This window comes from Haliaeetus albicilla, chromosome 14 (assembly GCF_947461875.1).
Source record: "Haliaeetus albicilla chromosome 14, bHalAlb1.1, whole genome shotgun sequence".
Classification (NCBI taxonomy): domain Eukaryota; kingdom Metazoa; phylum Chordata; class Aves; order Accipitriformes; family Accipitridae; genus Haliaeetus; species Haliaeetus albicilla.
In genome coordinates, this window is record NC_091496.1 from 1,502,746 (window position 1) to 1,516,222 (window position 13,477).

Below are 13,477 nucleotides of genomic sequence, written 5' to 3' on the forward strand. Positions count from 1 at the left end.
CTGGAAAGTCAGTCCCATCTAAAACCTTGCACAGCTTCCAGAGTGACAGACGCTTCACCAGAAAAAACCCATTTTTTATTGGATTGAAGTGTAGGCCAGCAAATTCTCTCCATGAGCAAGGGAAGACTTTTTCCACAGCCATGGAAAAATAGGATTTGGGGATTTAAATGTGCGTTTTAAACGAGTTGTGGTAAGATAGATATTAATCAATCTTGCCCCTGGTGAGTAGCATTATTTCCTTATCAGACCTGCAGTGGTAATTCCCTCTAGGCACAATTTTATACAAGAACAGTATCAAATTTATCCTGAAGGCAAATTAACGAATAATATTTAATCAGTGACAGACGCCAATGCAACGTGACAGGTGGACCTCATGGAAAGAGCTAAATCTCTGCTATCGGCAGTCTGAAACCACCTGCTAGGGAGGATGTGAACATCCTCTTTCTTTTCTCCCCGTGGAGTAAAGACCAGGAGAAGGTCTGGGTCTCGCGTGTTGGAACGTGATGCAGCCGAGTGATGGGAGATGGGGGCTTTCCCATGTGCTTTCGGTTGTAAGCTGCACTCGCAGAAGCCATCTCAGATTTCGCCTAGAAGTGGTTTCTTAACCAGCATCGTCAGGAAACGCTGCGAGCGAGCTCCACGCCTGTGTGAGTCAGGCCTGGCTGGGAGATGGACATCTTTGCATGAGATGTGGCTTCCAGGTACCAGCCAGCGTTGACCCAGATAGAGGAGAAATGCAACCAGGACAGCACCAAGCCAAGACTGGCTGTCTCTCCTCTGTTAGAGGTTGTCTTCTAATCATCCCCTCAACTGGAGGTTGGCAGCTCCTCTAATTCAGACCATCTCAGGAGCTATCAAAACCAGACCATTTCTGGCTGTTCTAATTGGAGGGTAGACACACATCTCTCAAGATTAATGAGGTTTGATGAACACCAGTGATTTCAGTCATGGCTCCGTGTGAAAATCACAGTGTACGATCTCTTGGTTTGTGTTGCCATTGTTTCCGAATGAGGTTAGTTCTTCATGGTTAGTATAACCATTGACATCTGCTGATTAGAAACCAACTGTATCAGGATGCTTTAAAAAATGCATAAGAGGGCTTTGTGCCAGAATAGCAAAAAGCAGTACCAGAAAATTTCAAAGGTATAATTACACTCAAACAGGATTTGATTTTATTGGTAAATGGCAAATGATTTATTTCTTGCTGGATCGGTTTTCACTTACGAATTATTCCAGGCTGTCTTTGCAGGGAATTTGGAGTTTATCTAGACGTAGAGTCAGAAATTTGAAATACCTTTTCAAATAAAAGATTCTTATGTACTAAGTGCATAGGAAGTGCTTTTTAATCTGATTGAATATATGAAGTATAACTGAAAAAACATCACATTGGCCTGCATCATCGAAGGTATTTTAGATCCCTCCCTCTCACGAGATGACACCAGTGCCGATGGTCACTGTGGCAGGCAGGCGGGTGAGCTGTTGCCGCTGCAAACAGTTGGTAGTTCTTAAAATAAATTGGGGCGGTGTGGTCTACCTTACGTGCTACAGCGGGCTTTTAGGATGAGGAATGCAGCTCAGCAGGGCACATGCTTTGCATGTGTGAAGCCCTGCGTGCCACCGCCAGTATCTTTGCGACCTGCACTGTGAAACGTTGCTCCTGCCTCGCTGCAATGGCCAAGGGTTGGAGGCAAGCACGAGAATAGCGCTGATCATCATTGCTACCTCCTTGCAGCATCATTGAAGAAACAGCGGTTAATGAGTAAGCACCACAGCTCCCCTCCAGGCTAGGGGAAGGGGAAAAGCAAACTGAGCAGCAAATGACTAAAACTTGATTTAGAGGCCCGTTTCCTAGCAGAGGTGCTGGTCTACATGGCTGAACACCACTGGAGAGCTGCAAGAAGGGGCTTAGCAGGCGGCGGCTGATGGCTGCAGCAGCCACCCTGCAGCCTACAGAGCTGCTGCATGAGAATGAACACACCCGGATCACAGGAGCCCCGTTGATTAACTCTCTGCAATCGCCTCCAAGAACAAAAGTACCAGTGTGATGTCAGTTGTTTAATGCAAAGCAAACGACTTATTTACAGCAGAGGCTTGAATCCATTAAGGGCATATTAAACTCCAGATGCTTGTCAACTTTACAAAAAGAGTGGAAGAAGGGGAGGAGGTCTTGCACATTTTCTGGAAAACACTCGGCTCGCTGAGCATGGAGCAGTATTTTATTGAAGTTAAAACCATGAGGAGAGTGACCAGCTTGAATGATGAAGCAGATTTTTTTTTTTTACCTTTTTTTTTTTCTTTTTACACTAGTCTCGAGACTGCTTTGTAGTGCCAGACAAAGTACTATGTGCTGAGCTCCTGTGTAGAGCAGGGTTGTTGATAAGAAATTGGTTCTGACTACGGTGCAGGGATCAAACAGAAAATGGGTTGGGAAAGAAAAACCAGGAGTTTTTTCCATTCCTTTGAAACAAATTATAAAATGAGCCAGAGGGATAATTCTTGAGAATGGATATGTAAAATTGGCCCTCTCAAATAAGTCCTCTTAATTACTTAATTTAAAAAAAACAAAGCAAATTTAAAAAAACCAACCAAAACAACCCAATTAAAAAGCCCCAGGAACATCTGATGTCCCCTGAGCCAACTGAGCAACCACAACGTTGGCTTGTCTCTTCCTTTCTCCTTTCTGCTTATTTTACAGTATGCTAAATACAAGGCATGACTTTGGGGAAAACGCCGTTACAAACCCTCCTCTGCAAGAGACTGTTAGTGTCCTGCTCTTTGCGTTTTGGTGGGTCCATCACTAGCTAACAGGGTGGTTTGTACCTTTTTAAACAACCTGACCGTGCTGTGGAGAGCTGGGCCTCTGTAGATACCAGCCTAGACCTCTGCGTGCACCTTTGTAAGTTTAGGCGTTGACCCCCTTGATGTTTAGGTGAAAGGAGTATGAGGAGAAGCTTGATGCAGGCTGGCTGGGTTTTTTCAGAGGCATGAGCTGATGCAAGCTTATTGCCCCTTTTTCACTAGTTACTGTGGCTTCCCATAGCATCTGGTTCGTTCCTGTATCATCTAAATTTAAGATCTTTTCAGCAATTCTAGGCTAATTGTTTAGAGCACACTAGGTGGGTCATGTAATGCAGCTTTTCTCCCGAGTCTCATCACTGGGAAGAGAAGAGGGTTGATGATCTGACCAGCCTGAAATAAGTACAGGGACGATAACCTGAGCTGGAAATGTTAACCTGTCTATTAAACTAATTGCTGACATTGATCACTTATAAAGTGGATTCTGAAAAAGCCTGTGTGTCTGTTAGTCCTCTGTCTTTCCTCCTGTGTAATTGCAAAATCCTTGCTTGTATCACTGTAGTAGGCAGAACTGCCGCTTGAGCTCAGAGCGTCCATCAAATATGGTTAGTTCCCCTGCGCAGCAGTGCCGTGCAGCTGGCTGGGATGGGATTTCATTCTTCTCAAAACCTTTGGTTAGGAAAGGTTGTGCTGTAGCGCACCGAGCAGGCTGTATGAGACTTGGCCTCTCTGTTTGGTGTTGGTGATTTGCTAATTCTTACATTTTATTTATAAAAAGTCATACTCATTTTTGCATGGATGCTATTGCAGAATACAGGTGAACTTTTCCCTTATGGTGTTCTGCCCATAGTGACTCACTCTTGATATGAAAATATGATGCCTGAATTCTGACAACCAGGATTATTTGCAAAGAAAATACAGAACTCTCTTTGAAGAAGAAGCAAGTTTTGTAAGAAAGACAGACCACGTTTTTTCACAGTGAGTTCTTTGGTTGTATGGTGTTGGCTTACAGAAGAGAGATATGCTCATCGAGTGAGCTCTGAAATGCCCAAGCTGAAGTAAGGTCTGGTTGCACAACTTGAACATGAGAACTTTATATTTGGTGGTTTGGATGTTGACGAGGCTGTTAGCTGTTCCCACCCCCTTTCAGAACTGTAGAATCATAGAATCACAGAATGGTTTGGGTTGGAAGGGACCTTTGAAGATCATCTAGTCCAACCCTCTGCAATGAGCAGGGACACCTTCCACTAGATCAGGTTGCTCAGAGCCCCGTCCAACCTGACCCTGAATGTTGCTACCACCTCTGTGGGCAACCTCTTCCAGTCTCTCACCACCCTCATCGTAAAGAATTTCTTCCTTATGTCTGATCTAAATCTACCCTCTTTTCATTTAAAACTTGTTCCCCGAGCTCCCTTTCATGCAGCGGCTGCTTTCTTAGGAGGGATCTGAGCACACATGGCACAAGTGAGCTGTGCATGCGTGGGAGAGCGCAGAGCAGGTCTCTGTCAAAATATTCTGGGTCTCAACCCTTCTCCTTCAGTCTTCATTCAGATAATTCATATTTTGCATCCTTTTAAAATTATTTAAACCGCCAAAGTGAGACCCAGCGTTTCTTTTATTGAATTAGGCATTGTGTTGGATAAGTTAGTAAAAATAGCTGCGTGATTTAAAATGCCAGCAGATAAATGCTCATCTCTAAGTTAAGACTGTCTCAGAGGGCAGTGTCTTGTGCTTCTACAGCATCTGAAGTAAAACCGCTTCAGCGGTCTAAAGGATAAAAATAAGTCCAAGCCCTGTCTGTGTAAGAGAGTTTTTCCAGGCATGCTGGTGTACCTCATCATTTTTTCTGGTGTGGACATTTTATTTTTGGCGCAGTTAAAGCACCCATGAAGCAACATTAAACTAGATGGCGGTGGTAGAGGACAGTTTCTACAGTGGGATAACCCACGTGGTTTTGTATGGGTTGAGTTATATCTCTTTACATTCACACCACAGATTACACTGAGCAGACGAGACCTTCGTTTTAATCCATGTGGTTTTAAATTTAATGCAGAATTTATGGGGTTTATGTTCAGATTCTGTTGTTTTCTGCTTGTTTGAATGGTACGGCTTCTGCTATTTTAGTTTGCTTTGCTCCCTCCTGCATCTGGTATTCTTCCAGCGATGGTGTCAACAGCCATTGATCATAGTTGACAGTACATCAAAGGAACCTCTGACACAGTCATGAAGCAACTGCACTGTGTGATGAGAGGGACTTTATCCTCATATTTTTTTAAGCACTTTAAATTACTTTAAAAATACTTCTGGCTGTCATCCAAGGCTTCTGGACTAAACTACAACTACCAGGAAATGTCTTTGCAGGCATCATCATATCATTAGGGTTTCCTTATACCTGAAACTGTTCTGATTTTTGAAGGGAAACAGGAATAAACTTTCCTTTTCTGGAACAATGAATGCTCATCTCTAAAATTAATCAAGAACAACTTTCCTTTCATGCCCTGTGCCTGAATCCCTGTTCAAATCCAAGCGTGGACCCTTCGGATGCATAACAGAGATGCTTTGCTGCTGGGGCAACAACAGTATCAACAAGTTTGTAATCACCAGCAGAAACTGCCAGTCAAGGTGTTTGCCCACAAAGCCTGACTGACTTGTATCAGGAATCCTTTGGGAATAATATCAATATATGAATAACTACCCAAGGTTTCAACACTCAAAGATAATGCTCAGTGCCCTTCAGTGTATGATTCTGGAGACATTTGGAAATTTTGTGGAAGGAGAATGTGCAGGTATGAAAATAGTGCAGAAGTTGGAAAAGTAGTAAACCTTCATTGAATGAAGCCAGCTCTCAGATTAAACTAGAATTAGTCCAACTTGGAAATGAATTACTAGAGCTTGTGTTGTTGTGTGCACAGTTGGGCAGGCTGCAGGGTTTACTGAAGAGCTGTAGTAGTTTATTGCCTTTTTTCCAGCTTATACCTTCTTTTATACAGGTAGGAAAGATAGAGAGTGAGAAAATCTAATAGTGCCACCGAGGAAACAAGTGACCGTCATATGTTGCAGCATGTACCTTGGTCTCTTTTGGAACGGAGCTGGTGGAGGGAGGAAAGAGTTTGTAGTAGATTGATGGTTATTAGACCTTGTTTGAATCAAGTGGACTTATCTTTAAATAAACATGATGGCCTTGCTATTGATTATCCCAGTCATTGCTTGTAGCTAACTTTCCAAAAATGCCAAAATTCAAGCAGGCACCGTGCACTGAAGCAGAACATATGCCCATAAAAACTAGATCAAATGCACGTGCGTTTAAATTCACATGCCCATGAGGAGTATTGATGTTGCTTACCCAGCTGTCCACTTGCTGTCTCAGAAATGCATAGTTTGAGTCTACTACCAATTTTATTTCTAAAAAAAGCATCTTTTTTTATTGGCATCGGGTGTAGACTGCCTCTTGATTCAAACAGGTTTCCTTCTGAAGGAAACAGTATCTGAAGCATCTGTTGTCTTGCAGTCTTGTCTCCTGATGAGCTAAAAGGTTACTATGCTTTGTCAATTATGTTCAGATCATGTTTTTCTGTGGATAAATACATTTTTTGTTTTAATGGAAAGTAGTTAAAATTGTATTGCTCCATAAAGGAAAGCACCAATATACCCTTTCAGAAAAAGCATGGTAGCTTGGGAAAGGCCTGGCCTGCTGAGCTATTTCTCTCTTTTTTTTTTTTCTTTTTTTTTTTAAATTTTCCCTGACCATTTTTCTATGGTGATGGCACATTAAGTTCCTTGGAAGGAGATTAACAGCTGATTTTTTTTCAAACAAATTCTCAGTTTGCTTCAATGTACCTCAGCATCTTAGTCCCTTCCTTACTGGCAGTATTTGAATTGCTACTATTTTGGGATGGTTCTAGTATTACAATCTGAGTTGTAAACAGGTTGGACAACAGCAATATCTAACTCTAGCAGCATTTTAGGGAGGATTGTGAGTTAAAAGGTGATTTGGCTTTAGCTGTAACCTCAGTAGGTTTGTAACAGTCTCACAACAGTACTTCTGCTGTCCCACAGGCTTGAGTTCCTCTAGCACAGGCCTGGATGGAAGACAGAAGTCTGAAAACATCTGTTTGTGGTCCAGGGTGAATTGTTTCCCATCCATACTATTTAGGACCTTTTAGGGGCTCTCTTAGTGTTTCATGGACAAAAACCCTTCAGTTTCTTAGGGCAATAATATTGGTGGGAGTGTAAATATAGGACATGTGCCTCTTTCCCAGTCTTCCCAGTACAAAGTCCATGGTCATGACCTACTGCCATGGTCATCTTAGTATCTGGGCAGCTTGCGATACTGGACCTGTATCCTGATACTTGTTTCTTTGTTTTAGCTGCTAGACCAAGCTTCCCTCCATCACACACCAGCTGGCTGCATTATTAAATATGTGACCAAGTCCTTCCTCCCATCTCAGTAGGGAGTACAGGTCCCTGGTTTTAACCAGACTGACTCTCCTGAGCTGGGACACCCAAACTGGTACCACCCTAACTTTTAGAATGTAGCTGTGCATTAGAGCACCGTTGGCATCTCATGGATGAAAATCCACTGCCTAAATACCTACAGTTCCCTTCTGCTTCTATCCCCCATGAAGATGTCAAAATTAATGGAGTTAGCTTTGATGCTCCACAATGAAGTTGGTGTTACATGTGGAAATTGTAGTCTCTTAGTAGAATGTGATTCTTGTTGTTAGAAGTGTGTATAGCATTGGAGAGAAACCAGCCATAGACAGACATGAAAAATAAAGGGATTCTGTAATCTGCTACAAATCCACGATGTCTGTGTTAGAAGGAGGTTGCTGTGGCCTCCCTCTCTGATCAGCGGAGGGAGGCTAGTACATCCTGAGGAGCTCGGCCTCTAAGGTCTGAGTTGTTGGTTAACTGGACAAAGTTGAACAGGGCGAAATGCTTTGGAGATTGGTTTTGGCTTTTTGGAAAGTTCAGTAACACTTTGGAAAGATGCACCTGGATTTCTTTGTATTAGTAAACGAGAAACCATGCCAAAGTGGCTAGGTCAGATTTGGCTTCGGAAGACCAAGGCTGCAGAAGGAATGAATTCATTTTGCAAGTGAATATGTGGAGCTAACTCATCCTAAACCCTAGGATGTGGTGGCTGGGAAACCACCGTCTGTTGAGCAAGTGGGTGGCTGTCTGACTGCCCACAGCCATTTCAGGGATAACACAACGTTTGCAAAAGTCTTGGCTGGCTGAGCAAGTCCAGATGAGGTGATAGATTGCAACCACCCTCTGTGTGGCTGAAGTATGGCAAGAACAGCATGGTTTGGTTGTTGTAATGTATGCACAGTAATGAGCGTTTTGACTTTGTATTCAGTGGACTTCTTTGGCTCATTCCAAGTCTCCTTTCAATATCTTGGTCCTGCTGCTACACCAGAGACTTCATTGCATCCCCTGTTCAACAACGTACATGCCTCTGGCATTTGAATGGGAAGCTTTCTCTTAGTGCTGTCCAGGGAATATTTGCCCTGCGTTTGAGATGCAGCTTTTGTTTCCTGTAAAAACAGATGTGCTTAAGTAAAATGTGGAAAATGGGTCCTGTTTTGAGGACAGGACTCTCTAAAATAATTGGATCCCTATTTTTGGTATCTTCAAGTTGGAACTGCCTTTGGAAGAGCTGTTTTATAAATGTCCATACGTTCAGTTCACTAAGTTGCAGAAGACATTTCGAGGCATATGGAAACAAGCCTTTAGAAATGAGCTGGTGGTGGAAAAAGAAATATAACTTCTGTCATATTTTGAGCTCTTTGGTCAGTAGATTTGAGGCAGAAATATATGCATCTAAATACCAGTCACTCCCCACTCTACCTTTTCTTCCATTTGTTGTCTGGACTATGGCAACAGCTTCCTTGCTTCTGAACTGCTGCTGCTTAAAATGCTGCTGCAAAAAGTACTTCCTCCACAGCTTTCCTCCAAGTTCCAAGCCTTGTCTCTTTGTACTCTCTCCTGAATTCAGAGCAAGACTCTGGTTCTCTACTTTTAACATCCTTCTGCCTCCCACCTAATCTTCTATTCCTATTTGCCCACATGTTAGTGGCTTCAGCTGAGGTATATTCCGTTCTTCTCCATTTCTTCCATGGAGCATCCCACCTTTGTAATAGTCTCTCTTGCCATGCGTCAATTAGTTGCTTCTTTTTTTGTGTATGACTATTGGTTATTTTGATCAAAATAACCCTCTTGACAATGTACTTTCTCCTGGTCTGGGTCCCAGTGTCTCATCAGTCCTGCCATGGTGTTCCATGGTTTGGTCACCAGAATGTGTTTTTTTATGGTCAGTAGAAGCCTGGTGATTATTTTGCCAGGCTGAGGTTTTTGTCATGGTGATCATTTGCAAAGTGTCATGTATTTATGGCATGATACGGATGATAGAATCCATTGAAAGCTTTTACAGGACAAAGCTGTGTGTGGTGGCTTGTCTGAGTTCATAGAGCAGTCACCCAGCCAAGTATCTGAGACCACTCTACAGTCTCTGTCCATGCTCCTGGCTCTCTCCTCCTGACAACATGAACAGGCTTCCATGAAGAAGGTGTCAATCAAGAGCTTTAAATTCAGTGGCCATACTTATGGGGTCAGAATTTGCTGGGAATATTTTATTATTCCCTACAGCTGGTCATCTCTTTCCTTCTGCTGTTTGCCCTGAGGGTTTTGGGGAATCTGTTTTTGATGGTTGATGTCCTAATTCTTCTAATGTAGTTTGAAAAATATCTTAAGGATGTGCTGTTCCTTTTCCACAAATGTGTGATAGGTACACACTGAAAATTCTGCGTGTCTCCTGTCTTGTTCCTTCTGCACAGATTTATGTTCCTGGCGTGTGGTCCAGTGCCCTGCTGACTACGTAAGCTGCTACTTTGCTCAGTGGTTTACCACTAGATGCATTAAATAAATATGCTTTATGTAATATTTGTGCTCGGGTTGTAATGATTTTGCCTGCTTCCGGACTCTAAACAAGTAATGCAACAAAAGTGGTCTGTAGAATGCACCTTGCTGCCAGTAAACATCTGTATTGGCATCCTTGTTTGTGTCCTGAGCTACTGAAGTTGGAAGAGAGAGGTTGTATATTGCCCTTGAGCATCTTCCCTGAAAGCTAGATCTTGAAGCGGCAAAAATAAGTTCCAGCTTTGATCAGACCTCTTAGCAGGTAGTGTGTGCGGGGCACATAATCTCAGGGCTACAAGATCCTTAAAGACCTTTCCTCTAGCAAAGATGACTGCTTCTGGGTGCTATGCCATGTTGTTTGGAAGTATGGCTTTTTCAAAACTGTTAAAGCTCCTCTTCTGGCTCCTGGTGCAGTCGTTATTTCCCTCTCATAGAACACCACTGCTGCTGGGGGAGGTAATCTCTTGTTCCCTCTTGGTCATGGCCTGCTCACCTAGCTGGCTTAGAAACCTTTGGCTGCCCTCCCTTACGGTACGTCAGTGTCAGTAACCCCTTCCTGTGATTTTTGTCTCTTCTAACAGTAGCTATTGATGGAAGAACACGGGGTGACCCAAACAGAGCACATGGCCACCATCGAGGCCCACGCAGTGGCCCAGCAGGTGCAGCAGGTCCATGTGGCCACCTACACAGAGCACAGCATGCTGAGTGCAGACGAAGACTCGCCGTCTTCACCGGAGGACACCTCCTACGATGACTCTGACATCCTCAACTCCACGGCTGCCGACGAGGTCACCGCCCACCTGGCTGCGGCAGGTAGAGTCAGCGGGATGCTCGGTGTCGTTCGCCTAACGTAGTGTTTGTGCAGAGGTCGTGAACAGCGCTTGAGGGTGGTGGGTGATCTTGTCACCCCACGGGATGCTCTGAATGCTTCCTTACTGCCCTGGCTTTAATAGCGCTTCTTTGCAAGGTCTGCTGGCTGCTTGAATCTTGCATCACTTTAGCTGTGCGTAATATAGAGGTACTGGGAATAAGAGACTGGTTTGTACAATAAAAAAGGTCCCTGGTAAATGCTGCCTCAAAAAAACAAAACTAGAATATCAAATATGTCAAAGAGCAAGCTTATTTCAGGCCCATATAAACAACAGCAAAAATAACCCAGGAGTGCTATGCAACCCTGCTTAGCCAGGGAGCTCACATGCTAGGCCTCTCCCAAGGAGACGCCACAAAGGGTCCTAAAGTATTTCAGAATCACAGACTCCTTCCAGTGAAGCCCCTGCCAAATGTCCTCCAGATTTGCCTTGTAGTGGATCTACCTCAGTAGTAGAAAAATGCAGTGATAAATAAGCACTCACAGACTTGTCTGACTCCTTATCAGACTTTATCTGAGGAATAAACTTTCGATGTGCTTGACTGGACCTGTGAAGTTCCACCACCCCACTGAGCATCCCACACCCTTTGCTTATTAATTTTCCAACCTCAGCTCCCGCAGGATTTTTTCTTTCCTCCACTTCTAGCACACAAACTTTTCAGTCCCAGCTGGTGGTTGCAGGAGGGGCATCTGGTGGCTCTCGCCTGCCTGCAAGCCCTCCCAGCACAGGGGCTGCCGGGTGCCCCTCCAGCCCCTGGCCAAGTGGGCACCGCGAGCCAGGAGCAGCCCCGCTTCCCTGGGGCCGGCAGCTGCAGTTCATGGCATGGGCTGACACATCCAGCCCAAAGCTTGCCCAAGAGCCCAGGGTAGCACTTCCTCACTTCTCCTGAGCAAATGTTTTTACAGTCTCCCAAAAGGTAACGTTTTTATTCTTTTTTCACAAGCACAGGATCGTTGGAGCAGTACGCAGCAGTGCTTGCTGTGCCTGCTGTGGGTAGTGCTCAGGTAGTTCATTACTGATTAACAAAACATGGCTCTGTAGTGTCACCCAGAGCTCTGTCTGTTACAGCATCCCATCTCCCAGAGCAGCTGCCTAGAGGAAACGTATCATCGGATGCAACTTTCGTTACCATCTACCAGCTTTCACCAATCAGTAGCTTAGGACTTCCTGATCCAGTAGCTGCATCTTTGTTAAACACAAAAATATAGTGGTTTTTATGACCCCTGATGTGATCCTTCACCTCTGTCATGTGGAGCAACTACACACAGAGCAACTGAGGTCTGCTTGGGAGTCAAAGGCAAGTCCTTGAGCCTGCATTAGACCCCAGAGCTTTTTGACTCTGACCCTGCACTCATTTCTGGAGATCACTAATGGAAGCACCATACACTATGTTACTTGGTTTACTTCCAATTAACTTAATGTAACTTCCCCTTACATAGACTCTGTCTAGAGTTTGATCATGAAAGCAATAGCACTGCCCTGCCATGGTCCCTGCTGTTCCTCAGGGGACTGTTGCAGGATGCTGCCAGGAGCTCTGGATTTACAATTTCTTTCCCATCAGAGCTGGTCCTTAATCCCTGGGGAAAGCCGCAGACTCCTGGCACTGTAGTTGAGGTGTCTGAGTAGGATTCATGGTGTTGTACCTGGTGTCTTCTCTCTTGCTACCGGGATATCCTCAGTTGCAGTCAGTTATTGAAAGTCTTGGCATACTTGAGAGTTTTTCAGTATGTTTTGAAGATAAAATACATAATTATGTGATTGTAGGGAAAACTGTGGACTGAAATATGTGACTTTCACCTGGGACTGAGCTGGGATTTGCCAGGGAATGGAGCCTCTTGAGACATGACTCTGATGCTGGAGAGGAGGGATCCCAGCTGCTGGGGAGCTCAGCGGGGAATTTGGGTCACCCCAGTTCAGTGGGGAGGCCCTTGAGCTGAACCCATAGCACCCCTCCCTGCAGGGGGGCAATGGCAATGTTCTTTTTGGCCAATTCCTGAGTTGCGTGTGCTGATTCACCCTTTGTGGTTTGATTTCCAGGCCCTGTGGGGATGGCAGCAGCTGCTGCCGTGGCAACGGGTAAAAAACGAAAGCGACCACACGTTTTTGAATCCAACCCATCAATCCGCAAGAGGCAGCAGACACGTTTGCTACGGTAAGGACTCCTGCCTGCGCTCTGACACTTCAGTCTGCATCCTCGATCTGTCTCTAGTGCTGTGCATGGTGAGACCATGTGCTGTCCAGAAGCTGCCCAGCTTGGGAATTTTTTGGGCATCTTTTCTGGAACCCAAGAGCTGTGTTTTAGTTTGCAGAAATGGATTAAATTGCAGTTCTATTCATCTTTAATGTGATATTATGATCACTGGGACTGACATGACCATTCCGGTGGGATCCACCATTCTGCTTTAACCCCAGCTAGTCACAGATTAAATCTGTCATGGTAAGACATGCCTTGCAAGATATCCATAGTGGCTTTAACAGCAGCGGGCCTGAGAATCTGGAGCTACAGCCATATCCCAGCTCTGCGGTGACACAAAGGACTTATCTACCTAATGGAAAAAGTCTTTTCTGCGTTATGAAATGATCCTGTGAAAAAATCTAGTCTGCGCGTTCCTGATTTTCCTTTGCCAGGGGACCCCATTGTGTGAGCTCTGTGCTGAAGACTGACTCAGCCTGTAGCACACAGTGTTGGGGGAGAATAATAGAGGGGAGATACCTGCCAGAGCTGAAACACTTTCTTTGGCTTTAGAAACTTGCTTTGTAGACAGCAAACTTCCGTAGCCCTTCAGGTGTTGCATTACAGGTGCTCTGAGGCTGTCTGTCCACCTGATGGCCACCTAGGAGCACTGGTGCTGAAGTGACTGCACAGGCTTTCTGCAAGCCTGGAGAGATCA

At 44.6% G+C, this 13,477-nt stretch overlaps 1 protein-coding gene across 1 annotated transcript in view; it reads left to right on the forward strand.

Annotated features, from left to right (window-relative positions):
* NRF1 (nuclear respiratory factor 1) overlaps window positions 1-13,477 on the forward strand; it is a 72,862-nt gene that overhangs the window by 9,690 nt on the left and 49,695 nt on the right. Inside the window, exons 2-3 of the mRNA XM_069801481.1 lie at window positions 10,302-10,530; window positions 12,624-12,738. Of these exons, the coding sequence (XP_069657582.1) occupies window positions 10,308-10,530; window positions 12,624-12,738 (338 nt within the window). The 5' untranslated portion in view covers window positions 10,302-10,307. The remainder of the gene's footprint in view (window positions 1-10,301; window positions 10,531-12,623; window positions 12,739-13,477) is intronic.